Below are 27,740 nucleotides of genomic sequence, written 5' to 3'. Positions count from 1 at the left end.
TGTAATGCTTTTCTTTTTCTATTATAACAAAGGGTAGTTTGTCTGATAGTAGTTGTAGCCACTGCAGTTCTCTTTAGGTTACTATTTGTGTCACTGAATCAAAAGTGAATCCAAAGAGGTGAATTGTGCTTTTCACATTTATTCTACCAATCTCTGGCTTATAATTGGATAGTTTATTCCATGTAAACTTAGAGTAATTATTGACAAGATCTGTCATTTTACTGTTTATTTTTTGTATGTCTCATATGTTTATTGTTCCTCAGTGTCTTCTTCATTACTGTCTTCTTTTGTGATTCATTTTCTTCTCTATTCCTTAGGTTCCCATATCATTTCATTTTCTGTACATTTTAGAATTATTTTCTTAGTGGTTAAATTTGAGATGGCAATTAATTTCTCAATTTGTAAAAATGTAGTATGAATTAATAGCAAGCTAGGTTTGATAGTGTACAAAAGCTCTGCTGCTTTGCAGTTCCATTTCTCTTCTTTTGTATTTTTGTCATACATTACACCTTTATAAATGTGTCCTTTCACATAGATTTATGTTTGTTGCTTTAATGCATCATTTCTTAAGTCATATATGATAAAAGGAGTTATAAACTGCAAAGAAAATAAACTGATCTTTACCAGTCCTTTGCCTTTTTCCGTACAGCTTCAGATTTCATATTGCCTTTGTCCTTTCATTTAAACCCCAGGAATCCCTTTAGTATATCTTCTAGGGCAGGTATCCTAGTGAAGAACTCCCTCGGTGTTTGTTTATCTGGTAATTTCTTTATTTTCCTTTACTTTAGGAACATGATTTTGATGGATATAGAATTTTGAGTATAATTTTTCCTGCAAAATTTTAAATGTTATCCTATTACCTTTGACTCTCATGCTTTCTAACAGCTTTTAATGTTAGTGAGAATGATTGTGACTTACTGCTTTAAATACTATTTGAGCTATTGATGGTGAGAACGTGTAAACAAAGTTAAAATCTCATGATGTTTTATTTTAATTTTATAGTGTCTCTAATTATTAATCCGGTCTTTGCAAGTTTCTGATTGGATTCTAGAATTCAAAAAAATTGATTGACAATTTTTGACAGCTTAATCATTGCTTTAATGCAGTGATTTAAAGGAATGGAATTTTAGGCTTCCCTTCTTGCCATTTTTGGTAAGACTCTTCAGCTTTCTCTTTCTCAGGTATTTTCTTCTCTTACTTATCTCTATGAATGTAATATGCTTATGTTCCTTTTTTTATTTATTTTTTGGATATCATAGATTTGATTGTCTGGCTTCCTTTTGTCATAATTTTCTCATCTTAATTCTTGAATGAAGGACAATTCTTTATTTTGTTATGAATATGTAAATAATAGTCATTGCAGTACCATGGGATAACTTTTTGAATTTTTCCTCTTGAATTTCTTCTCATATTAAAAATTAACTTATCTTTCTACTTGTAGGTTTCTTTACTTATCCCTAATATTTCTGCCAGGTGTGAGTGTCTCAGTTGTTCATTTCTAAATCACCACTAGGATAATCAGTTGGCTTACATTTCTCTTTCTTGCTTCAGTTCCACAGTACTTTGACTTTATCCAGCAATACAGCAATATGTTTTTCTTTTGAGGCTCAGTGTGTAATTGATATTGTGCGATCTGAAAATAAGATCTCTGTTAAATTTGTGGAGATTTTATTTGTATTATAATAATAATAATCTCAGACAATTTTATTTTCAGGAATTTGGTAGCAGCATAGTTACTAATCCTATAAAGGATAAGACAATGGTGCAAGAACTTCTGGATTTTAAAGATAAGATTGATTTTATCATTGAGACCTCTTTTCTGAAGAATGAAAAATTTATTGTTGCTATGAATGAAGCTTTTGAAACGTTTATTAACAAAAGACCTAACAAGCCAGCTGAGCTTCTAGGTATGGCTCCCAGTTTTATGGAATATTTACTCTTTATTAAAAATTTTGTTTCTAATTCGTTTTTAAGTTATGGGACAATGATTTGACTCAAAATCATAATTTATCATCATATTGCAAGATTGATAATCAAGGACCATAAGGAAGTATTTCTCTTAAAATCTTTTTTCACAAAACATCCCGTTGTTTAAGTAGTGGTAACATGGGACGTTGGAAAGTTCTGTGCTTTTAGACTATTATAAAGTAAGCAGAGTCTTTAATGAGTAGACAAGGCTCAGAAATTTTTAGTCTCACTTCCTTTTCTAGTTCTTTTTATAAAGTGAAAGCTTTTCTTTTTGCCACAAAACTTAATGATTTTAGGTTTTAAAGAATTTCTCTTTTGATATAGTATTATAAAATTTAAATTAAAAAATCTATCAAATTGACATTCTTTTGTTATTTAAAGTGAATGCAATCAGTATATACCTTTAATAAGTCCTTAAGATTTTGCTGTTTACATAATAAATTTAAATTTTGAATAATACCGTCAGTTTTTCTTTTTTTAAATAGATTTGGGACATTGGTAGTGAGGAAATGATTCCATTGTAGTGTTATGGAAATATTAAAACCACTTAATATAAATATTTTATCTTTTATTTGCCCTTTCATTCATCTGTTCATCAACTCTTTCATTAATTTTCTGTTTTATGAAAGTCAGTACCTATATTTTTGGAAAGTACATGTTTGAGGAAAGAAGTTTTGCCTGTGATATGTATTTGAAAATATTACTTAATAAATTATTTTTTTACATTTTAGCAAAGTATGTGGATTCAAAACTTCGGGCAGGTAACAAAGAAGCTACAGATGAAGAACTAGAAGAGTTGCTAGATAAAATCATGATTTTATTTAGATTCATTTATGGTGGGTATTTGCTTTAATGTCTATTTAAAAGTTTAAAAATAAAGTATATAGGACAATCTAAAGAATTTATGGGCATATCCTGTTATAAATTGAATCCAAATAATTTCTTATTGTAGTAAAATACTGATAACTTAATATTTACTGTTTTGAAGTTTGACGTTCATTGGCATTAATTACATTCACATTATTGGGCAGCCATAATCATTATCTAATTACAGAACGTTTTCATCACCCCAAATATGAACTCCATACACATTACCCAGTCATTCCCTGTTCCCTTCTTGCCTTCAGCTTCTGACAACCAGTTATCTGGTTTTTCTCCCTATGGATTTGCCTATTCTGGGCATCTTATATATAGAGAGTGAGAAAATATGTGACCTTTTGTGTATGCCTTATTTTACTTAGCAAAATGTTTTCAAGGATCATCCATGTATCAGAACATAATTTCTTTTTATGACAACAGTATTATGTTTTGTGTATCTATTCATCTGTCAGTGGGGTACTTTGGTTGTTTTCTTCTTTTGCTTTTGTAAATAATGTTGCTATTTACATGATTTTCAAGTATTATTGGATGTAAATATCCTCTAGTTGACATATGGTATTAGTGATTTTTTTAAATGTTTAAACTGACATTTAGTTGTTTTTTTTTTTTAAATAATGCAGGGAAAGATATTTTTGAAGCCTTCTACAAAAAAGATTTAGCAAAACGTCTCTTACTTGGTAAGAGTGCTTCAATTGATGCAGAAAAGTCTATGCTATTTAAACTTAAACAAGGTATGTGCCTGGCCCCGTATATTAGTTGGTTCAGTCATTTTGTAGTATCTGTTTTTTATGAATCTTGGTGAAGAACAGTGACTTCATGACTTGATTTTAATGTTATCCTCTCATTTTCTTATCAATTTATCTTATATATTCAGTTTACTTAGTTCTTGGAGACTTACTTATCTAATATGGTCGTCCAAAAATATGTGCACACGTCTTACAGTACTACCATCTTCATGTGTTCCTGTAGGCAAGTTATTTTAATTTTTGCATTTATAAATTTAGAATATTGGTTAAATTTAGTATTACTCCCTATGCATAAGGCAGGATCATTAGCAGGTATAAGTAACTCTCTGGCTATTATTATAGGTTACAACATAATAGTAATGCCAAAAATACAAAAATTTGCCTCTCTGATTAGTTCTATGAAGGAGAAGCCTCAAGGCTTATAAAAAGTCAATTAATCCTAGTCAGGAAATCAAGGAAGATTTCTCTAAGAAGCCATGATTGAAATGACATATGATGGTACATAGAAATTCTGGTGATGATAGCAGAAGTATATGCCAGGCAAGAAGGAATTTGAAAAGTTGAGAAGTCAGAGTACACGGGGAGGAAAAAGCAGTCGGTGCTAAAAGATGAGTGAAGGTAGTAGGAATCAGATTTTACTTGACCTTGGATACTTTTCTTGCAATACTCTTCTATTATCTAAAAGCAATAGTATAAGAGGATTTTAAACAAGATCAGAGGTACACATCATGGCTCTAGAATGGATTGTAGTTTGCATGCAGACTCCCTAGATGGTAAGAAAAATAGTGTTCATCATTCGTTCAGGAGAATGACAGTGATTCATTCAGATGCCTGGAAGGTACGATCTAGCATGCTTTGGGAATTGTGAAAGTGGACACGGAAGGAGAGAAATCGCCAAAGGGTCTGTCAGCTTTCATTATATAGATAGGATTTTACTGATGTGTTAACAGCTTAAAAATAACAAATCTGTATTTAAACTTACCATTTCTTATGCATCAGAAATCTGAGGATGGAATAAATGGATTTTCAGGTGAGGATCTCACAAAAGGCTGCAGTCAAGTGTCAGTGGTAACTAAAGTAATCGCAAGACTTGAGTGCTGGAGCATTTGCTTCCAGGATTGCTCACTTTGTTGTCGACAGGCTTTCGGATGGAGAGCTTCAGTTTCTCAATGGTTATTTTCCAGAGGGTAGTCTCAGTTCTTTGCCTCATGGATTTTTCCATAGAGAGAACTCATATTATCTGGGATAATTAGAGAGGATGAACAAGACAAATTCCCAGACTCTTATAATTACTATTCCATCATTTTTGTGTGTGTGTTCTGGATGATCAAAGCAAATCACCACTTCCTTACTTCACCCGAGGGTTGTGAATAATACAAAAGTGTGAACACCAGAAGTGGATTACAGGGGCTATCTTAAAAGCTATTTTTTGTAGATGTGGAACACTAAACCTTGCTTGAAGTAGAGGATACAAATGAAATTTTGAATGTTTTCAGTTTGACGTAGATTTGAGACATCCAAGTGAAGACAGAAATTGGTAGTTGAATGTAGTCATCAGAAGTGATAGACTTGGTGATGGAAATCTGCAAATTATCTACCTACAGTTATGATTGGAGCTGTGGGTCTGAATAAGAATACCTAGAATAAACAAATCAGATGTAAGTGCAAGAAGGCTAGAATATAGCCTTAAAACGTCCCTGTAATTAATGGCCAGATAAGTGAAGAGCCAGCCGAGAGACTGAGAATAGACAGAGAGAGGTTAGATAAGGTACACAAGAATGAATTTATAAGAACAGTGTCAATGCTTCAACCTTTTGATATATCTAGTCATACATATGTCACAATTTCTTAATTCAGGGGCATGGTTAACCATACTTTTTCAATAAATTCATGGGTACAGAGTCCTACTGAAGTTTTTGAGGTATGAGGAGGATGTGAGTAGGAAGAGGGTTACTAACATTGGCAAATTAAGAAAGCTGGTGATATGGAAGTGACATAAGAAGTTGCCTCAACTTCTGAGACGAGAAGATGAAACCTACAGAGCTGGTGTACTTTTACTCATATGGTTATAGCGAGGTTAAATACTCGACCTTAAATGAATTCTGATTCATAATAAGTCTTTTACAGCTTTTCTAAGATAAAACCAATATGTTAGATATCATGGAAGCAGGTGCAAATATTAATCCTAGAAATCTTGAATTTTTTAAGTTTTCAAGATTATCTTTACGTTTTTAAGAGAATATATTATACAAGAATATTGAAAGAATGTTAAGTATTTTTATATTAGAATATGAATCATCATGTCAAGATAAATAATGTGCAGTTCCAAAAAGTTTCAATTAAACCAATATTACATAGAAGATATTTCAGAGAAATGTATTGCTACATTTTTGAGGGAAAGTTTACACAGCAAAATTAATCACCCTGTTAAACTGTTCAGTTCAGTGGTATTTAGCACACTTATAATATTGTGAAACTATCACTGCTGTTTAGTTCATCACCATGAAAGGCGGGACCCTTTTCCCTTGAAGACGTCACTCCTGTTCCTCAGGCCCTGACAACCTCTACTTTTCTTTTTACTTTTATAGAATTACCTACTATAGATGTTATAGAAATGGAATCAGACAGTATGTGGCCTTTTGTATCTGAATTCTTTCACCATAATATTTTCAGTATTCATCCATGTATTTCATTCCTTTTTATGCCTATATATACTGCTACAAATGTACATATACATTTTATTTATCCATTTGTCTGTTTTTAAACATTTGGGTTGTTTCTAACGTTTGGCTTTTTAAGAATGCTGCTGTGAACGTTCAGGTAGAGTATTGTTTGCATACTTGGTTTTAATTCTTTAGTGTGTGTAAATGTGAGCATAACTCCTAAGGCATGTGTTTAGCTCTGTCAACAGCCACCAAACCTATTCATCACAGTGTAGCTTTTTAAATTCCCACCAGCAATGTATAAGAATGTCAGTTTCAGCACATCCTTGCCAATACCTTTTATATTATTTGTATTATATTATACTGGCATGTTATATTCTCTTTTAATGTTTGTTTATTCACTACTTATGGCTTGATTTGCATTTCCATAATGGCTAATCTTGCTGATAATATTTTCATGTGCCATTTGACATTTGTATATTTTCTTTGGGTAATTGTCTACTCATGATTTTACCTATTTTTAAATTGGGATGTTATTTTGTTGATGAGTTGTTTTAATTCTTTTTCACTGAAATTTAATTGTGTGAATATTTTATGCAGTTTCAAATATTCAGTAGAGTATTATTAACTAGTTGCCATGTTGTACATTACATCCCCATGACTTACTGTATAACTGGAAATTTATACCTTTTAAGTTGATTCACCCATTTTGCCCACCCCCAAATCTCACTTATGGCAAAGATCAGTCTGTTCTCCGTGTCTGTGAGCATATGATTATGTAAGTGAGGCCATTACAATATTTGTCTTTTATTTTCTGACTTAATTCACTAAGGATAATGCCCACAAGGTCTATTCATGTTGATGAAAATGGCTAGATTTCGTTCTTTTTTATGGCTGAATAGTATTCCGTTGTGGATACACACCAAGGATTCCTTATCCATTCATTGTCAGTTTTGCATCCATACCTTGACTGTTGTAAATAGTGCTGTAATAAATATGGAGATACGTATTTAATTTAATTAGTTACTTTTTTTCTTCAGTTAAACACCCAGAAGTGAAATCACTGTATCATATAGTAGTTCTACTTTTAATTTTTTGAGAAACCTCCCTGGTGTTTCTGAAGGTGGCTGCACTATTTTTCATTGCCACCAATAGTGCATTAGGTTTCCCTTTTCTTTGCATCCTCTCCAGTGCTTGTTGTTTCTAGTATTTATATAGCCATTCTAAAGGAGTGAGGTGGTATGTCATTGTGGTTTCGACTGCATTTGACTGATCATTAATGATGTTGAACATCTTTTCATGTACCTGTTGGCCTTCTGTATGTCTTCAGAAAAATGTTTATTCAGATTCTTTTCTCATTTTTCATGAGACTGCTTGTTTTTTGTCTGTTTGTTTGGTTTGGTTTGGGGTGGGGTTGTTTTTCCTATTTGAGTTGTACGAATTCTTTCTGTATTTTGGATATTACCCCTTATCAGGTATATGGTTTTAGGTATTTCCTCCCATTCATTAGGTTGATTGTTATTTTGTTGATGGTTTTTTTTTTTTCTCTCTCTCTCTCTCTTTTTTCTGTACAGAAGCTTACTGATTTGATGCAGTCTCACATGTGAATATTTTTCTTTTGTTGCCTCTGGTTTTGATGTGAAATTCAGAAAATCCTTCAAAGACTGATGTTGAAGAGCTTATAGCCTGTGTTTCTTCTAAGGAGTCTTGTAGTTTCAAGTGTTACATTCAAGTCGGACCACTCTGAATTAAGTTTTGTATGTGGTGTAAAGCAGTGATCCAGTTTTATCTGCATGTGGAAATCCAGTTTTCCCAAAACCATTTACTGAGGAGATTGTTCTTTTTTTACTGCACAGTTTTGGCTTCTTTGTTGGAAGTTAATTGACCAGACATACATGAGTTTACTTCTGGACTCTGTAATGTTTCATTGAGCTGTGTGTCTTTTTTTATGTTAATAACATACTGCTTAGATTACTGTAGCTCCATGGTATACTTTCAAGTCTCAGGGTGGGATTTCTCCAGGTTTGTGGTTCTTTCTGAAGACTGCTTTGGCTGTTTAGGATCTCTTGTGGATGCATACAAATTTTAGGATTGTTTGTTCTATTTCTGAGGAAAATGCCATTGGAATTTTTCCAAGGATTGTACTGACTCTTTAGATATTTGGGGTAGTATGGACATTTAAACGGTATTGATTCTTCCAGTTTATGAGATTGGATTCCCTTTTATTTGCTATGTCTTCTTCAGTTTCTTTCATCAGTGTCTTATAGTTGTAGGTGTCAGGCCTTTCATCAAATTGGTTAAATTTACTCCTAAGTGTTTATTCTTTTTGATGCAGTTGTAAATGGAATTTTTCTTAATTTCTCTTTCTGATGGTTTGTCAGTGATGTGTACACACACAGCATATTTCTATCTGTTGATTTTGTATCCTGTAACTTTTGTGAGTTCTGTTTTTTATTCCTAACAGTGTTTTTTGTGGAGCCTTGAGGCTTTTCTATATTTAATATCACATCACCTAGAAATAATGAGTTTTACTTCTTCCTTTCAATTGGATGCCTTTTATTTCTTTTCTTGTCTATTTACTGTATCTAGGACCTCCAATACTATGTTGAATAAAAGTGGCTAGAGTGGGTATCCTTGCACTGTTCCTGATCTTAGGGGAAAGTATTTCAGATTATTGTCATTGCTAGTAATGTTAACTCTCGGCTTTGTCATATGTAACCTTTATTATGTTGAGGTTTGCTCCCTCTGTAGTCACTTTGTTGGGAACTCTGAATCAAATATGGAAATTTAATTTTATCAGATTTTTTTTATTCATGTACTGAATGATCAGAGATTTTTAATTAACATATTTTTAATTAAAAAAAATTGTTTCCTAAGGTAACAATCCATTTAAAGATACTAAAAAATATTGGCTAAATTCCCCATGTGGTACAGTATATCCCTAACCTGCTTAACATCTGGTGGTTTATACCTCCCACTTCCCCCCACCCCGCTTTGCCTCCCCACTCCATTAGTAACCACTAGTTTGTTCTCTGTATCTGCAAGTTTGCTTCTTTCTTGTGATTTTTACCAGTTTGTTGTATATTTTAGATTCCACATAAAAGTAGTATCATACAGTATTTGTCTTTCTCTGTCTGACTTACTTCACTTAACATAATGCCCACCAAGTCCATCCATGTTGTTACAAATGGCTATTTCATTTTTTTATGACTTCATGTATGTGTGTGTGTGTGTGTGTGTGTGTGTGTGTGTGTGTACTGCATCTTCTTTATCCAGTCATCTGTTACTGGACATTTAGGTTGCTTCTTTGTCTTGACTATTATAAATTGTGCTGCTATGAACATCAGGGGTGCATACGTTTTTTCAAATTATAATTTTCTCCAGATATATGCCAGATATAGGAATGGGGTTACTGGATCATATGGCAAGTCTATTTTTGTTTGTTTGTTTGTTTGTTTGTTTGTTTGTTTGTTTGTTTTTTGAGGAATCTCCGTGCTGTTCTCCATAATTGCTGCACCAGATTACAGTCCCACCAACAATGTAGAAGGGTTCTTCCCTTTTCTCCATACCCTGTCCAGCACTTATTATTTGTAAGATTTTTGATGATGGCCAGTCTGACCAGTATGAGGTGATACCTCGTTATAGTTCTGATTTGCATTTTTCTAAGAATTAGTGATATTGAGCATGTTTTCACGTGCCTGTTGGCCATCTGTATGTCTTCTTTGCAGAAATGTCTATCTTAGGTAATATCACATGCAAATATTTTCTCCCATCCTGTAGGGTTTTTTTTTTTTTTCTTTAATGGTTTCCTTTGCTGTGAGAAAAGTGTTTAATTAGGTTTCATTTATTTATTTTTACTTTTGTTTATTTTGCTGTAAGAGACATACGAAAAACAAACTGCTGCAACTTATGTCAAAGAGTGTTCTGCCTCCGTTTTCCGGGGCGGGGGGGGGGGTTATAGTCTAAACTTACGCTTAGGTATTTAATCCTTTTTGAGTTTATTTTTGTATATGGTGTTAGAGAATGTTCTAATTTCATTTTTTTTCACATGTAGCTGTCCATTTTTCCCATCACCACTAATTGAAGAGACTGTCTTTTCTCCACTGTATATTCTTGCCTTCTTTGTCATAGATTAATTGACCATAAATGTGTGTGTTTCTGGGCTCTTTTTCCTGTTTTATTAATGTGTGTTTCTATTTTTATTATTGATATATTTGTCTATTTCGGGGCTATTGTGTTTACTGTATCTTTGTAATATGTTGTAAAGTCATAGAACATGATTCCTCCAGCTTCTTTCTTCTATCTCAAGAGTGAGAAGTTCTCTTAGCTTTTGTTGTAAAACTGGTTTGGTCCTGAACTCTCTTAGTTCTTGCTTGTCTATAAAGCTTTTAACTTCTCCATCAAATCTAAACTAGGACGTTGCTGTGTAGATTATTCTTGGTTTTAGTTTTTTTCCTTTCATCACTGTATGTAATGTGACACTCCCTTCTTATCTGCATAGCTTCTACTGAAAACTGAGCTGATAGTCTTACGGGAATTCCCTTGTAAGTTATTGGTTGTTTCTCCCTTGCTGCTTCTCATTCTCTATTTACCTTTTTTGTCATTTTAATGATAATGTGTCTTACTGTGCTTTTCTTTGGGTTAATCTTGTATGGGGCTTTCTCTGCTTTCTGGACATGGGTGATTGTTTCGTTCCCAGGGTAGGGAAGTGTTCCACTATTATGTCTTCAAATATTTTCTCAGGCCCTTTCTCTCTTCTGCTTCTGGGACCCCTATAATTTGAATATTAGTGCACTTGATGTTGTCCTAGAGGTCTCTTAACTGTACTAATTAGTTTTTATTTTCTTTTTTCTGTTTGGCAGCAGTGACTTCAATCCGAAATGAGTTGGGTCAGAAGACTGTGGGCTCATAGTTCTTGTGTCTGGTGCCTACCTCCTGGTAGTAAAGGCTTGTCTAGAGTCTAGTACAGACTTCTTGGAAGGCCAAGCCATTGCCTGCCCAGTGGGTCTTGGCCCTCTGCTGGGCAGGGCCATGTCTAGAGGCCCTGTGTCCCTGCCTAGTTAGTCATGGGGCCTAAAACTTCTTAGAACAAGTGCCCATAGGCTGTTGGAAGGGGCCAGGTCATGGTGCTAATGAGCTAGAGGGTGATCCCAAGATGGCAGCTGCCAGCAGCAGTGTTCCTTAGGTAGAATGTTTCAAAATATGGTGCTATCAATATTGACTTCCCAAGAGTGAGCCATAGCCACTCCTCTGATTCTCTCTTAGAGACTGTCCAAGACTAGCAACTTGGTCTGGACTTGGCCTCTTTGAAATCGCTGCTTTTGCCCTGGGTCCCAGTTCATGTGAGATTTTCTGTACCCCCATTTAACAGTGGTGTGTCTATTTCCCCCAGTCCTGTGGAGCTGCTGAAATTAATCCCTTCTGCATTTTAAATGCTCTAGGGGTTCATCTTCCTGGTGTAGGACCCTGGGCTGGGGAACCTGACATGAGGTCAGAACTCTCACTCCTGTGGGAGATCCTCTGCATTATAATTACTTGTTAGTTTGTGGGGAATATGGGATTTGGCTGTGTTGTTAAGTTCACCTCTTCTACCTGTCTCATTGGGTTCCTTTGTTGTCTTAATTTATGGGAGATCTTTTCTGGGAGTTTTCAGTTTTTACGTTGATAGTTGTGATTTTCGTGTGCTCCTGAGAGGAGGTGAGCTCAGTGTCTTTCTACTCTGCCTTTTCTACTCTTCACTTAATCATAGATTTTTAGACTTCATTTTCTTAATGTGAGAAGTCACCTTGATCTATGAATATTGAACCATCTTTGTATTTCTGAATAAATACCATTCAATGGTGTCTGATCCTTTAAATGTGTTGTTGAATTTGGTTTGCTGATATTCTGTTGAGGATTTAAAATTCATATTCATCGAGAATATCAGCCTATAATTTTCCTTCCTGTTGTCACTGTCTGCTTTTGGTATCTCAGGCCTCCAAAATGCTGGCCTCCAAAAATGGATTTGGAAGTATCACCGCTCTTCCATTTTTTGGTGAAGTTTGGGAAGGATTGTTGTTCTTTGAATATTTGGTAGAATTCAGGTGAAGCTGGTTGGTTCCAGACATTTATTTTCTGAGAATTTCAATAATACTGATTTAACCTATAGTATTAGTCTCTTGATATTTTCTATTTCTTCATGATTCAGTCTTGGTAGATTATAAATTTGTAGGAATTTATCCATTTCTTTTAACTTGTCCAGAGTTCTATCATACATTTTCATAATAATCTGTTATAATTGTTTCTATGGAACCAGCTCTTTCATTTGTCCTTTTTGGTTTCTAAGTTATATTTATTTCCTCCATTTCTTTTTTAAGTGAATATAGCAAAAATTTGTTACTTTTACTGATTTTAAAAGAAACTGATCTTGGTTTCATTGATCTTTCTTTTGTCTTTTTAGTCTCTTTTTTCTTATTTTTCTAGTTTCTTGAGGTGTCAACTTAGGTTGTTTTTCTGAGATTTTTCTTGTTTCTTGAGGTGTAGTTGTTTATCTCTGTCAGCATCCCTCTCAGAACTGCTTTTGCTTCAGCCCGTAGTTTTAATATGTTGTGTTTCCATTTTCATTTGTCTCAAGGTTGTTTTGATTTTGCTTTTGATGTCTTTGTTAATGTATTGTTGCTTATTAGCACTGGGTTTAATCTCCACATGTTTATAAATTTTTGTTTTTTCTTGTAATTGTTTTCTGTTTTCATACCATTATGGTCAGAAAAGAATCTTGATGAGACTTTAATTTTATGAAATTTGCTCTGACTTGTTTTGTGGCCTAACAGGATCTCTCCTGGAAAATGTTTTTCGTGCTCTTGAGAGGAATTTGTATTCTCTTGCCTATGGACAGTGTCTGTGTATATCTGTTACATTCATCTGGTTTAATGTGTCATTTAAGGCCTCTGTTTCCTTTTGATTTTCTGGTTGAATGATCTGTCCATTCATGTAAGTGAGGTATTCTCATTTTTTTGTGTGTCACTGTTTATTTATTTCTTCTATTCTTTTTTTTTTTTTCTTTTGGTGGGGGCAGGTAATTAGGTTTATTTATCTATTAATCCATATGGAGGTACTGGGGATTAAACCTAGGACCTCATGCATGCCAGGCAAGTGCTGTATGACTCTATACCCTCCTCCCTATTTCTTCTATTCTTGTAACACTTGCTTTATGTATTTAGATACTCCTATGTTTGGTGAATGAAATGTTTCCAGATGTTATATACTCTTGTTGAATTGACCCATTTGCCAGTGTGCAATGCATTTTTTGCCTTTTGTGGCAGTCTTTGTTTTAAAATCTGTTTGTCTGATATGAATATATTTATCTCAGATTTCTTTTGGTTTTCATTTGCATGGATTAGCTTGTTCCATCCCTTCACTCAGTTTGTGTGTGTCCTTATATTATAGGTGAGTTTCTTGTAGGCAGCATGTAAGTGGATCTTGTTTTCCTTCTGTGTATTTTGACTGTTAATTATGTCCTCTTGCATGTAAGATATTATTGGTATGTATGTATTTACTGCCATTTTGTTCATTGTTTTCTATTTTATTTTTCCTCTTTTTAAATTTTTCTCCTGCTCTCTTCCTTTGTGATTTGAAGGCTTTCTTTAGTAGTATGCTTAGATTACTTTTTCTTTTTATTGAAGTGTAGTTGATTTGCCATATTATGTTAGTTTCAGATTTAAAACATAGTGATTCAATATTTTTATAGGTATACTCCATTAAAAGTAATTATAAAATATTGGTTATAGTCCCTGTGTTGTACATGTTACATCCTTGTATGTCATTTATTTTATACCTAGTAGTTTCTAACTCTTAGTCTCTTACCCTTGTCTTGCCCCTCCACATTCCACTCCCCACTGGTAACCACTAGTTTGTTCTGTGTGTGAATCTGTTTCTGTTTTGTTTTATTCATTCATTTGTTTTATTTTTTTAGATTTTTATTTTAAGTGATATCATACAGTGTTTGTTTTTCTCTTCTGGCTTATTTCACTAAGCATAATACCCTCCAAGAACATCTGTGTTGTTGCAAATAGCAAAATTTGTTCTTTTTTATGGCTGAGTAGTTTTCCATTGTGTATAATTACCACATCTTCTTTATCCATTCATCTTCGATTGCTCCCATGTCTTGGCTGTTCTAACTAATGCTTCGAAGAACATTGGGGTGCATGTATCTCTTTGAAGTAGTATTTTTGTTTTTTGTCATACATATACCCAGAAGTGAAATTGCTAGATCAGATGGTATTTTTAGTTTTTTCAGCAGTCTCCATATTGTTTTCAATAGTGGCTTTACCAATTTACTGTCCCAACAACAGTGTACTAAAGTTCCCTGTTTCTCCACATTTTTCTTGCCAGTAGTTGTTACTTTTTATTTTTTTTTGATGATAGCCATTCTGACAGGGATAATTTTGATTTTGATTTGCATTTCCATTGCTGATGATTAGCAATGTTGAGCATCTTTTCATGTGCCTGTTAGCCATCTGTATCTCCTCTTTGGAGAAATGTTTATTGAGGTCTTCTTATTTTTTGATGGTTTTTTTTGTTTTTTTTTTTTGATACTGAGTTGAATGAGCTGTTTGTATATTTTGGAAATTAACCTCTTGTCAGATTGTTTCCAAATATCTTCTCTGATTCTGTAGATTGTCTTTTTGTTTTATTATAGTTTTCTTTGTTATGCAAAAGCTTTCAATTTAATTAGCCCTATCCCCTTTTTTGTTTTTATTTATTTGTCTCAGGAGACTTATCCAAGAAAATATTGCTATGGCTTATATTAGAGAATGTTTTGCACATGTCTTCTTATAGCAGTGCTATGGCATCATGCACTAATACTAGGTCTTTAGACCATTTGGGGTTTATTTTTGTATGTGGTGTGAGGGAGTTCTCTAATATTGTTGATTCACATGAGGCTGTCCAGCTTTTCAGCACCATTTGCTGAAGAGACTGTTTCTTCACCATTGAATATTCCTGCCTCCTTTGTCATAGATTAACTGACCATAAGTGCATAGGTTTCTTTCCAAACTATCTGCTGTTCCATTGATCTACTGCTTCTATGCCAGTACCATACTGGTTTGAATACTGTAACTTTGTATTATAGTCTTAAGTAAGGAAGCTCAATATCTTTAGCCTTGTCCTTTCTCAAGATTTCTTTGGCTCTTTGGGTGAGAGCATCTGAGAGCATCTGGTAACTCTATTTTTATTTTTTTGAGGAATCTCCATACTGTTTTCTACAGTGGCTGCACCAAACTGCATTCCCACCAGCAGTGTAGGAGGGTTCCCTTTTCTCCACACCCTCTCTAGCATTTATCATTTGCAGACTTTTGAATGATGGCCACTCTGACTGGTATGAGGTGACACCTCACTGTAGTTTTAATCTGTATTTCTCTGATAATTAGTGATATTGAGCATTTTTTTCATATGCCTATTGGCCATTTATATGACTTCACTGGAGAATTGCTTGTTTAGGTCTGCCCATTTTTGTATTGGGCTGGGATTCTTTTGTTGTTGTTGTTGTTATTAAGTTGTATGAGCTGTTTATATATTCTGGAAATTAAGTCAATCACATCATTTGCAAATATTTTCTCCCATTCTGTAGGTTGTCGTTTTGTTTTGCTTGTGGTTTTATTTGCTGTTCAAAAACTTATGATTTTCATTAGATTCCATTTGTTTATTTTTGTTCTTATTTCCATTGCCTGGGTGGACTTCCCTAGGGGAATGTTACTAAGATTTATGTTAGAGAATGTTTTTGCCTATGTTTTCTTCTAGGAGATTGATCTTGTCTTGTCTTATATTTAAGTCTTTAAGCCATTTTTAGTTTATTTTTGTATGGAGGGAGGGAGTGCTATAACTTCATTGATTTACACACTGCTGTCCAGTTTTCCTAACACGACTTGCTGAATAGACTGTCTTTTCTCCACTGTATGTTCTTGCCTCCTTTGCTGAAGATTAATTGACCATCAATCTGTGGATTTATTTCTGGGCTCTCTGTTCTGGTCCATTGATCCACATGTCTGTTTTTATGCCAGTACAACACTGTTTTGATTTACTGTAGCTCTGTAGTATTATCTGAAGTCTGGGAGTGTTAATCCTCCACCTTTGTTCTTTTTCTTCAATATTGCTTTATTCTGGGTGTTTTGTGATTCCATGTAAATTCTAGGATTGTTTTTTTCTAGTTCTGGAAAAGGTGTCCTGGGTAATTTAATAGGGATCACATAAATCTGTAAATTACTTTGGACAGTATGACCATTTTAATGCTATTGATTCTTCCAATCCAAGAGCATGGGGTATCCTTCCATTTCTTTAACTCGTCTTTAATTTCCTTAATCAGTGTTTTGTAATTCTCCATGTATAAGTTTTTCATCTCCTTTGTCAGATTTATTCCTAAGTATTTTATTATTTGGGAGGCAGTTTTAAAAAGGATTGTTTCTTTACTTTCTTTTCCTGCTATTTCATTGTTTAGTGTAAGGATATGCAACTGACTTTTTTGTATAATAATGTATCCTGATACTTTGCCAAATTCTTTCATTCACTCTGGTAGATTCTTTGTGGACCTTTTAGGGTTTTCTACGTGTAGTATCATGTCATCTGCGTATAGTGACAGTATTACCTCTTCTTTTCCAACTTGGATCCCTCTTATTTCTCTCTCTTGCCTGATTGCTGTGTCTAGGACTTCCAAGACTGTTGAATAGAAGTGATGAGAGTTGGCAACCTTGCCTTTTCCCAGATTTTAGTGGGAAGATTTTCAGTTTTTCATCATTGAATATTTTGCTGGCTATAGGTTTGTCATAAATAGCTTTTATTATGTGAGATATGCTCCCTCTATACCCACTTTGGTAAGGGTTTTTACCATAAACCGGTGTTGAATTTTATCAGATGCTTTTTCTGCATCTATTGAGACTATCATGTGGTTTTTGTCCTCTGTCTTGTTGATGTGATGTATCACACTGATTGATTTGCATTTGTTGAACCACCCTGTGTCCCTGGGTTGAATCCAATTTGATGATGTTATATGATCTTTTTTTATGTGCTGTTGCATTCTGTTTGCTGATATTTTGTTGAGGATTTCTGCTTCTGTATTCATCAGTGATATTGGCCTGTAATGGTCTTTTTGGTAGTGTCTTTGCCTGGTTGTGGTATCAGGGTGACAGTGGCCTCACAGAATGAGTTTGGGAGTGCTCCCTCCTTTTCAGAGTTTTGGAAGAGTTTGAGAAGAAATGGTGTGAGTTCTTTGTATGTTTGGTGTATTCTTCCCCAGTGAAGCCATCTGGTCCTGCACTTTTGTCTGCAGGGAGACTTTTTATTCCTGATTCTGTTTCATTTCAGGTTATCTGTTTACGTGGTCTGTTTCTTCTTGATTCCATCTTGGTGGACTCTCTGTTTCCAGAAGCTTGTCCATTTCTCCTGGGTTGCCCAGTTTGCTTCCGAATAGTTGTTCCTATATTCTCTTGTAATTAATTTTTATTTCTGTGGTACTGGTTGTAATTTCTCCATTTTCCTTTCTTTGTCCCTTTGTTTATTTATGTTCTCTTTCTTTTCTTCTTGGTGAGCCTGGCCAGAGGTTTGTCAATTTTGTTTACTCTTTCAAAAAACTAACTCTTGGTTTGATTGATTTTTCTATTTGTTTATTTCTATTTTAATTATTTCCTCCCTGATCTTTATTCTTTCTTTCCTTCTGCTGACTTCTGATTTTGTTTGCTCTTCTTTTTCTAATTCTTTTAGGTGATAGGTTAGGTTGTTCATTTGAGATTGTTCTTGTTTTTTGAGAAAGGCTTGTATTGCTATGAATTTTCCTCATAGGACTGCTTTTGCTGCATCCCATAGATTTTGTGTGGTTGTGTTTTCATTGTCGTTTGCCTCAACATATATTTTTTTTAATTTCTTCTTTGATTTCATCATTGACCCATTGGTTTTTTTTTATGGCATGTTGTTTAATCTCCATGCTGTCACTTTTTCTCCTTTGTTTTTGTGTAGTTGATTTCTAGTTTCCTGGCATTGTGGTCAGAAAAGATGCTTGAAATAATTTCTATCTTTTAAATTTGTTGAGGCTTCTTTTGTGATCTATCCTAGAGAATGTTCAATGTGCACTTGAAAAGAATGTACATTCTGTTTTTTGAAGATATAATGTTGTAAAGACAGCAACATTCCAACTGTTCTGTCGTGTCTTTTAGTTTCTCCGTTACCTTGCTGATTTTCTGACTGGAAGATCTGTTCAGTGATACTAATGAGGTGTTAAGGTCTCTTAGTATTATTGCGTTCACATCAATTTCTCCATTTGTATCTGTTAGTATATGCTTTATGTATTTAGGTGCTCCTAGGTGCATATATGTTAATAAGTATAATATCCTCATCTTGTATTGCTCCTTTAATCATTATATAGTGTCCTTCTTTACTTTCTTTATGGCCTTTATTTTAAAGTGTATTTATTTGTGAAATCAGTATTGCTACTCCTGCTTTCTTGTTGTTTATATAAAGTATCTTTTTACTTTCTCTCACTTTCAGTCTATGTGTGTCCTTCTTTCTAAAGTGAGTCTTCCGTAGGCTGCATACTGTAGGTTCTTGTTTCATTACTCAGTCTGCCACTGTATGTCTTTTGATCACAGCATTTGGTCCATTGACTTTTACGGTCATTATGGATAGATGTATGTTTAATTTAATGCCATTTTGAACTTATTTTTCTAGTTGACTTGGTATTTCCTTTTTGTTCCTTTCTTCTTCTTTATCTCTTTGTGGTCTGATAACTATATTTTGTATTATCTTGGTTTCTTTTTGGTTTTTGTAGTCTATTGTATGCTTTTGACTTGTGGTTACCCTGTTTTTCAAGTATTTTAACCCATTACTATGTCTGTTTGCTATAAACTGATAGTCAAATAAGCTCAAACACATCCTGTCATCTGCAAGACGGCTCCTACAGTAGGTAAGGGTGTAGGATTTGAATAAGGTAAAAAATCACAAAGATTGACTATCTTTAATTTGCCTTTGTCCTGGTTTTAAGTGTTCACTTGGTTGTCGAGAATGTTTCACTGTATTCCAGAATTCTGTTAAGGTAGATTCTGACAGTTTTTGCAAGGTTTCTCAGGGTTTATTTCACTAAAATGGACTCCAAGTATGCCCTGCTCTGTGGTTTCCTCTGATATAACCTGTAACTGGTTATTTTAAAATATTTTACAGACTGTGGAATGGCTTTCACTAGTAAACTTCAAGGAATGTTTAAAGACATGGAACTTTCCAAAGATATCATGATTCAGTTAAAACAGGTATTTCTAGTATAAGAGATTTTTGGTTTAAAATATGAGTAGAACCATAAATGCTTTGATTTTCCAGGAATAGTATTCATCGCAAGAAGACTTGTAGTTAGAGACATATTAAGTAATATTTAAATTATAACTCCTCCTTTATGTTTTGAAAAGAAATGCAGTGACACTTACTATTCCAGATTTAAAGAACTCTTGACATGTATTTTGAACAACCATTTTCAATTTAATTTCCTGACATTCAGAGCCTTTCCATTGCTTTCCTACAATATTTATTGTTGTTAAAAAAAATGGTTTTTTTTTGTGAGTGTAGCTGTTCATAAGTTGCCTCAGATCCTTTATGAGGTAAGATGGATTTTACAAAATATAGTAGAAAATTGGTTTTGAGTTTAATTAGTTGAGGCACCTTATGCCTCCTGTTTTTGGTTCTTTTTTTTTTTTAGCATTTTATTGGTGTAAAAATGTCTCTATCATTTTTCAAGGCAGGTAATATTTGCAGTGAGCAGTTTATCATTCTAATTAGTTACTTCTAGAAATTTTTATTGCAGGGTTATATCCATGTAGTTATAAAATTATTATATTTCAGTGTGCACTTGTCTTTTTGTAGTACATGCAGAACCAGAATGTACCAGGAAACATTGAATTAACTGTGAACATTCTGACAACAAGTTTTTGGCCAACATATGTCCCTAAGGAGATACAGTTACCTCCAGAGGTAAGAAAGTCATTGTTTAAAACTGTAACGTGTGACACAGCACTTTGGTTTTAATATGATATTTTAATCTTTAATAACTCTTTATGCTATGCTTTATGTTCATTTAAATATCATCCTAATGCTTACCATTTTGAAATGTAGTAATCCAAGTTTTAGAAAGGAAAACAGCAAGACTAAATGATTCCTTATTTGAATAATTCCAATGGTGTGAGTAGTCTGTTTTGATTATGTAGTCAAACATAGATTTAAAGTTGACCTGCTTTGGTTTCCTTTTGCTTTTAGACTGTGAGTTTTATATTAGCTTATATTTTCATTGTTAGGTCTCAATATAAAGTGTATTATTCATATATAAGGTAAACACATGATAAAATTAACTAACACATCGTTCAATCTCTAGTCATCCTTGCTTGCTATGCATGGAATACCCTCTCCAAGTTCTACTCATTGTTAGAATGCTTCTTTGGCTTTAACTTTCTCTTATATGGTAAATCAAGCCTTCATCATCTATTGGTTGTCTTTTACAAATATCTCTTGGCAACTCATTAGCTATTACCTCCACTTCCATTCTCTGTGGATTTATTTAATTTTTATAATTATGTCATCGTGTTAGTGAGATTTTAGGGGGACTTTATGTACATTATTGAATTTATCATATTAAACCAGAAGCTTTGACAGTGGTCAGTTTTATTGTCTCAGAACTCCGTATCCCTCTCCTAACCCTTTCTCTGCAGAACTCCCTTACATATCCTTGGAGAAAACCATGCTTGGTCATGACATTTATTTCTTAAAATACTACTTTAGGGTTGCAATAGTAACTTTTGTTGATAGATTGTTTATCAGTAATACATTTCTGTCATTTCTTTACTTCAGATGGAAAGACTTAAGGAAAACTTCAAAAATTTCTACTTAAGCAAGCACAGAGGCCGGAAACTTCAATGGCAGTCAACTCTTGGACACTGTGTCCTTAGAGCTGAATTTAAGAAGGCAAGGAAGTAATTTTTAAGCTAGCATTTTACTTTTACTTTTAAATTATTTTACTCTGAAGAATGCTATTTTTGATATATGTAGAAAGCTCATTTTTTCAACGTCTGGACTGTGTTTGGAAATATTGATTTCACTGACTGATGAATCATTTTTGTATAAGTCAACATTTAAAAGCATATTACTTGCATAGTTTTTTCCATTTGGATCCCTTCGTTATCAGAGCTTGCCTTTGCTCTCTGATGTCTCAGAATCATTGTCAGTCATCATCAGAGTCTGGAACATTTATCACCCTGCTGCAACAAGGCTGGTGGAAGCATACACTGAGCTTACTTATCACTCTTTGAAGCTGAGTAATGCCATGTTTGCATGAAGTGTCTTATTGACACTCTCTCTCAATATAAAAAAATGCCAGCACAAAAGCTCTTTGGATTGTGTGGAATAGAGTAATATGTTAATTTTATGGTAGGTTGAAAAATGGGCCCTGAAGATAAGTCAACTTCCTAATCTCTGGAGCTTTAAATATTTCTTTATTTGGAAAATAGTCTTTGTAGATGTGATGAAAGACTGAAATGAGGAGACCATCATGGATTCCATTTGTGGGCTCTAAATATCGTAACAACTTTCCTAATGAGAGAAAGGCCCAGGAAGTTCTTTCTCTCCCTCTCTCTCTCTCTCCCTCTCTCTCTCTCTCTCTCTCTCTCTCTCTCTCTCTCTCTCTCTCTCTCTCTCTCTCTCTCTCTCTCTCCCTTTCACATAGACACACACACTCACATTCACACACACAAGACAAACTGATATAAAGATGGAATCTAAGGTTAGAGTATACAGTCAAGCCTAGGGTGGTAGCAACCACTAGAAGTTGGAGGAGACATGAAGTGGATTCTCCCCTAGAACCCTCAGGGAGAATACAGTCCTGCCAACATTGATTTTTGCCCAGTGATACTGATCTGAATGTCTGGCCTCCAGAAGTGTAAGAGAATACACATATTTATGTTGTTTCAAGACACCAAATGTGTGGAGTGGTACTTGTTAACTCACAATGAGTAAACAAGTTTATATCCAATCGCAGTGTTTTTGTGACAGTGCCACTGCAGTGCATTTAACTGGAGGTTAAGCAGTATACATATGATCCTCTTTAAAAAAAAAAAATCTTCTTATGTATTCACCCTGAACAGCCATAAAAATTAGGATAAGGAGATACCATTTTAAATTCTTCCCTATTTTGATTATTCCCTTATATTCCAAATTTTCTTCATTAAAAAAAGAAGCCTGAATGTTAGAGAATAGTGTTTTTTGTAATACGATTGAAATATGCTCATCCTAGACTGGTGTGTGTAAGAACTGTTTTCTTGTTCATTGGACATGTATATTTTTGCTTTTAAGTCTTGAGAATGCGTTATATTTTCAAAATAAATACTTTTTCCATTAAGAAATTCTAATTTATATAACGTGCATTTTCCTTGATCAGCATTTTGAGAGTCACAGCAAAATTGAATAGAAGGTGTAGAAATTTCCCATATATCTCGCTCTCCACACATGCATAGTCTCTCCCATTATAAACATCTCCCATTAGAGTGGGACGTGTATTACAGTTAATGAATGTCCATAGACAAATTATTTCATTCCAAAGTCCGCAGTCTATATTTGGGTTGACTCTTGGTGTTGTACATTTTGAGGGATTAGACAGAGTATAATAACATGAATCCAGTATTATAATATCATATAGGGTATTTTCACTGCCCTACAGATCATCTGTGTTCTGACATGTGTATTTTTACTTTTAAATTTTCTGAAAGCATTATATTTCCTGAAGTTACTTTTTGTCATTAATTTAAATAACATGCACTTTCTTTGTCCTAGCAAGTTATATACAAGGGACTCTACTAGGGAAACATTTTTCTTTATTGGAGAGCATTTTACATCATATTCAAATAATGGGAAAATATTAACTCTCCTTATTTGTAAATTCACATAATGTTAATCAAATTACAAAAGCCCTTTAGAAGGTAAGCAGGCCTTTAACACTCTCCTGAGTAAATCTCAAAGAAAGAATATTAATGATAAACAGCAGAATTGTAAAAGGAATATTAGAAATAGAAGTTCTAGGTCTGTTTTTCATTAGCATGATTTAGATAGTGCCCCCATAGAATATAGTAAACAGTATTCTTTTTATTTCTAGACAGTTTTATCAGCTTTGTTTTTTCTATTATTTCCTATAGAAATTTTCATTTCACTGTTATGGTTAACTTTCAAAAGCTCTTTTTTCATTTTCCAGGATGCCCTTTCACATTTTCATTTTTCTTTATTAAAGGAAACCAGATTTTCAGTATCATTGAATATCTTTTTCTATTTGAAAAAGAGATGATAAATCATAAGCTCTGACTATGGAACCAACTTTGATAAGAATAGAAAAAATAAAGGGTTTTCAATAATTACAAAAATAGTTTAGAAAAATATCCACAAATTGTGAATTTATGCATTGAAAAAGTCTTCCTCCAGTAACCTGGTTGAAAAGATGAACTAGACCCTACAGAAGTATACCATCATGAAATTTTAGACTATGGAAGAGAAAGAGAATATTCTTAAAGATTTAAGAGAGAGGGAACCTGAAACTGATAGATACGTGGCTGTGTTAATGGGCTTTTTAGAATCTTGAACAGGAATACCATAGAAGTGAATATCCTTCACTCTCATGAGCATTTTTTCAAGGAAAAGCTTTTTATTAAAAGGAAAATTTGTGCACAAGGGAAAAGGCAGAAAGGAGTCCCATCTCCCTGAGGAGTTCCATCTTCCCTTTCAGGGAAGAGTTTTAAAGGCAGTGTGTGTGTGGGGATGGATACTCAGGGTGCCTGATTCGCATGTGTTCAATTCCCAGATTGGTTAGCATTAAGGTAGTTTTGAGTATCATCAACCTTCCAGTTTCAACTGCTGTGGTGTCTCTGTTCTTTCAGTCAGTGGTTTTCATCTGTGGAAATCCACTTCCCTCAAAAACAACTTAGGAATATGTGTCAGGCCTTTAACTTTATCTTTCAGGGAACTGGAGTTTCGAGGAGTCTGCTGTGTGGTGGACTTACTGTCCCGCTTTTGTCCTTTAGAAACCGTGTACATACGTCAGTGGAACCAGAGATACAGCTAATCTTTTACTCCTGTGGGTCTCTGGTTATTGTCTCAGAAGTCCAAGTCTTCAGGTGCTTTGTTTTATGGAGCCTATCAAGCCTACTGTTGAAGACCATCTTCTCATTCCTTTTCCAAAATGGCTGTTCTCTTATCTTCCTGTCTCAGCAAGAGGCTGTTAAGATGTCCGATTTCTCAGTAGCAACACTACAAGCTTTAAAGTGGTGAAACAATGTGTTCCATTGTCTGAAAGAAAGTGATTTTCAGCCACAATATCTGTGCTTAAGAAAAGAATTGTTCAAATATAAATGTAGAACTATAACATGCTAGACACAAAAAGTCGTACAAATCTAATTCCCGTTTGCTCTTTCTCTAGGAACTTTAGGAAATACATCTTATTGTTAACAGATAGAGACCCTAATTTGGAAAGCCCAGCAAACGTATGAGTCCTTGCCTGATGATTGAGAAAGAATTCTCAATAGAGGCAGAGGGTCAAGGTAAAAGGGTGCTTTATTGCTCAGAAAGAAAGAGAAGGGGGAAAGGGAAAAAAAATTAAAACACGAACAGGAAGCCATCAGCCAGGTAACTGGTGGAGACAGCTCCAGCCCCCCTAGTCAGGAAGCAGGGTCTTTTATTGAAGGCTCTGCCATCATTATCTTCATTCTGATGTTGCCAGTCACCTTCTATTATGTGCTCTTTCATCCCATGGAGCTTAGCCCTAAAACAGAAACTTCACTGGGAAACTGGGGTATGCGTTGGGATCAATGCAGCAGTTGTGGGACATAAAATGTCCTGTTGTAGGGCTGTGTTTTTAGAATGAAAGAGTTAGCTGCAGGATAAGAGAAAAGTGTTTTTCAACAGCCTGACACTTTCTTTTCCGTTATTGATAGTCAGCCAAGGTCAGTAAGCTTGCCTACTCACCTCTCTCACTATCAAAATGAGTGAGTGAGCCATGAAAGAGATGTCATATTGTAGGAATTGGAATCAATTTGGGAAAGACTTAAAGGAATGCCCAAGACGCAGTTACTTAAAGGGTGTTAGATGAGTTACTTTCTAGAAGGTGAAATTCAGTTATAATGCTGTGGAGAAAATATAGATGAGTTTGCATAGTTAGAACTTTTGAAACAGATTTTACTGACAACTGGTCAAAGAGCACGCCTCGAAACCTGAAGATTGCCTGAATAAACAGTAAAAGCATTAATTAGAAGTGTGATCTTAACATTTCAGAAGTGGGAGTTTAGCCTGAGAACACAGACATTCCAGAGTTCAAGATTTCAGATTCTTAATTGTCCTTCTAGAGACATTTGTCTAGGAAAAATTCTTTTCCCTGGAAGGTATATGTTTTCGTCCCTCTCGTAATTAGTAGAGCAAGAGGACAGAGTGTACGTAACTTCACAGGTTCATTGTTTTCTCCAAGTTTCATATTTATTCAGGAACCCCAGTACATTGTCAAATCTTCATTCCAGAATGAACAAGGATTGGTCAGAGGGGAACTGGTGCAGTTATTGCTAGAAGTGATAGGAAGCAATAATATATTCCTGTTTCTAGCAATTTATCTTCATTCAGGATAATATGAATAATTATAGTTATTAAAAAGTTAGCACCTTTATTGTGATCTGTTAAAATGCATTGAAAGAAAATAACATTACCTGAAAGCCTGGTAGTGGACATGTTCCTGGAGAAAACCAGTAACAGTACAAAACAAACATACAAGAACAGAAATTTAATTCATGTGAGTATAAATTATCATAGTCATAATCATGATAACAGTGGTTTATGTTTTTAGCTATAAATATAACTGATTCTCTCACTCTCAGAAAATATCCACTGACCTGTATAATTTTGTATTTGTAATTTTGTCTCTGGTTGGAGAGGGTTCTCTAGGTTGCATAAAATTCAGATACCACAAAAACAGGACCCATGCCTGCTAACAGTCCAAAGTCCAAACTATATATATATATATATATATATATATATATATATATATATATATATATAGTATATATAAATTCACATATATATGAATATATATATAAGAGAGAACAGATTAATTGACGTCTAGAATACTGAGATCATTGATAAGAAGTAGAGGGTTTAATGTTGGAGGGATATGGACACCTGTCTGAAGTAGGAAGAAAACAAAATTGATGAGTAAAAAATTAGAGAAAATCATGGTATAAGGTAGCAGTTTCTCTCCTCTGAAGCCATCAGATCCCAGTCTTTACTTTTGGTTATTAAATTTCCTTATTACTAGTGGTATGTTCAGACTTTCTTTATGATTCAGTGATGGTAGCTTACATATTTCTGAGAATTCATTCATTTCTTTCAGGTTGTCCAATTTTTGTGTAATCATTCATAGTAGTCTCATATGATACTTTGTGTTTCTGTGGTATTTGTTGTAATGAAATGTCTTTCATCTGTGATTTTAGTGTTCTCTCTCCTTGTTCCTTGATTAGTCTATATAAATTTCTGTCATTCTTGTTTATCTTTCCAAAGATTTCCAACTCTTAATTTTGTTCATTTTCTGCCTTTCTGTGTTCTATTTCAATTATTTTTGCTCTAATATTTAATCCATCTTTTCTAAGTTTGGGTTTAGTTTGCTTGTCTTTCTTCTGTTTTCTCTTTTGTCATTGTTACCTATTTTTCTATACTTCATTTCAATTATTTCAGCTGTGTTCTTGGTTATCACCATCTTGTGCTAACTTGGCTTGGTTTTTTTCTCTAGTTCCTTGTGTTGTTAAAGGTTGCATATATTTGAGATAATTCTTTTCTCTTAACCTATACACTTATTGCTGTTAAGTTCCTTTTAACCATTGCCTTTGCTACAACCCATCTGTTTTGTTTTGTTGTGTTTGTTTACATTATTGTTAGGCTCAAGTAATTTGTGAATTATCCATTGCTGTCTTATTAGCTTCATTAGTTTTAGGGATTGTGTTGTTTAATTTCCAAGTATTTGCAAATTATCCAGCTTTCTTTCTGTTACTGATTTCAAGTTTTATATCATTGTGTTCAGAGAAGAGACTTGATATAATTTCTTTCTCATTAGATTTTAAAGTTCTTTTTTGTGGCATAATATATGATCTGTGCAACAAAAGATTGTGTGTGCTTGAGTAGAATGTACAGTCTTATTACACTGTTGAATGGAAAAATATGGATATGTTTATAAGTCTATTTAGTCTATAGCATTTTTTAAATCCGCTGTTTCCGTATTGATTTTCTGTCTAGATTATGTCTCCATTTTTGAGAGTGATGTCTGAAAGTTCCTATTATTATGTTGCAGTTTATTTCTTCTTTTAGTTCTGTTAGCTCTTGCTCTATGTAGTCAAGTGCTTTGACACTGGCTGCATATATATGTGGAATTGTTACATTCTTGATGAGTTGGCTAACCCCTTTATTGTTATATAATCTT

General features: G+C 34.1%; 1 protein-coding gene across 1 annotated transcript in view; it reads left to right on the top strand.

Annotated features, from left to right (window-relative positions):
- LOC135320408 (cullin-4B-like) overlaps nucleotides 1-27,740 on the top strand; it is a 98,332-nt gene that overhangs the window by 33,625 nt on the left and 36,967 nt on the right. The window contains exons 11-16 of the mRNA XM_064483505.1: nucleotides 1,715-1,907; nucleotides 2,700-2,804; nucleotides 3,468-3,578; nucleotides 19,436-19,521; nucleotides 20,126-20,233; nucleotides 21,104-21,217. Of these exons, the coding sequence (XP_064339575.1) occupies nucleotides 1,715-1,907; nucleotides 2,700-2,804; nucleotides 3,468-3,578; nucleotides 19,436-19,521; nucleotides 20,126-20,233; nucleotides 21,104-21,217 (717 nt within the window). The remainder of the gene's footprint in view (nucleotides 1-1,714; nucleotides 1,908-2,699; nucleotides 2,805-3,467; nucleotides 3,579-19,435; nucleotides 19,522-20,125; nucleotides 20,234-21,103; nucleotides 21,218-27,740) is intronic.

This window comes from Camelus dromedarius, chromosome Y (genome assembly GCF_036321535.1).
Source record: "Camelus dromedarius isolate mCamDro1 chromosome Y, mCamDro1.pat, whole genome shotgun sequence".
In the NCBI taxonomy this organism is placed as follows: domain Eukaryota; kingdom Metazoa; phylum Chordata; class Mammalia; order Artiodactyla; family Camelidae; genus Camelus; species Camelus dromedarius.
Note: the sequence above shows the minus strand (reverse complement) of the source record. Positions and strands in the feature narration are given on the sequence as shown.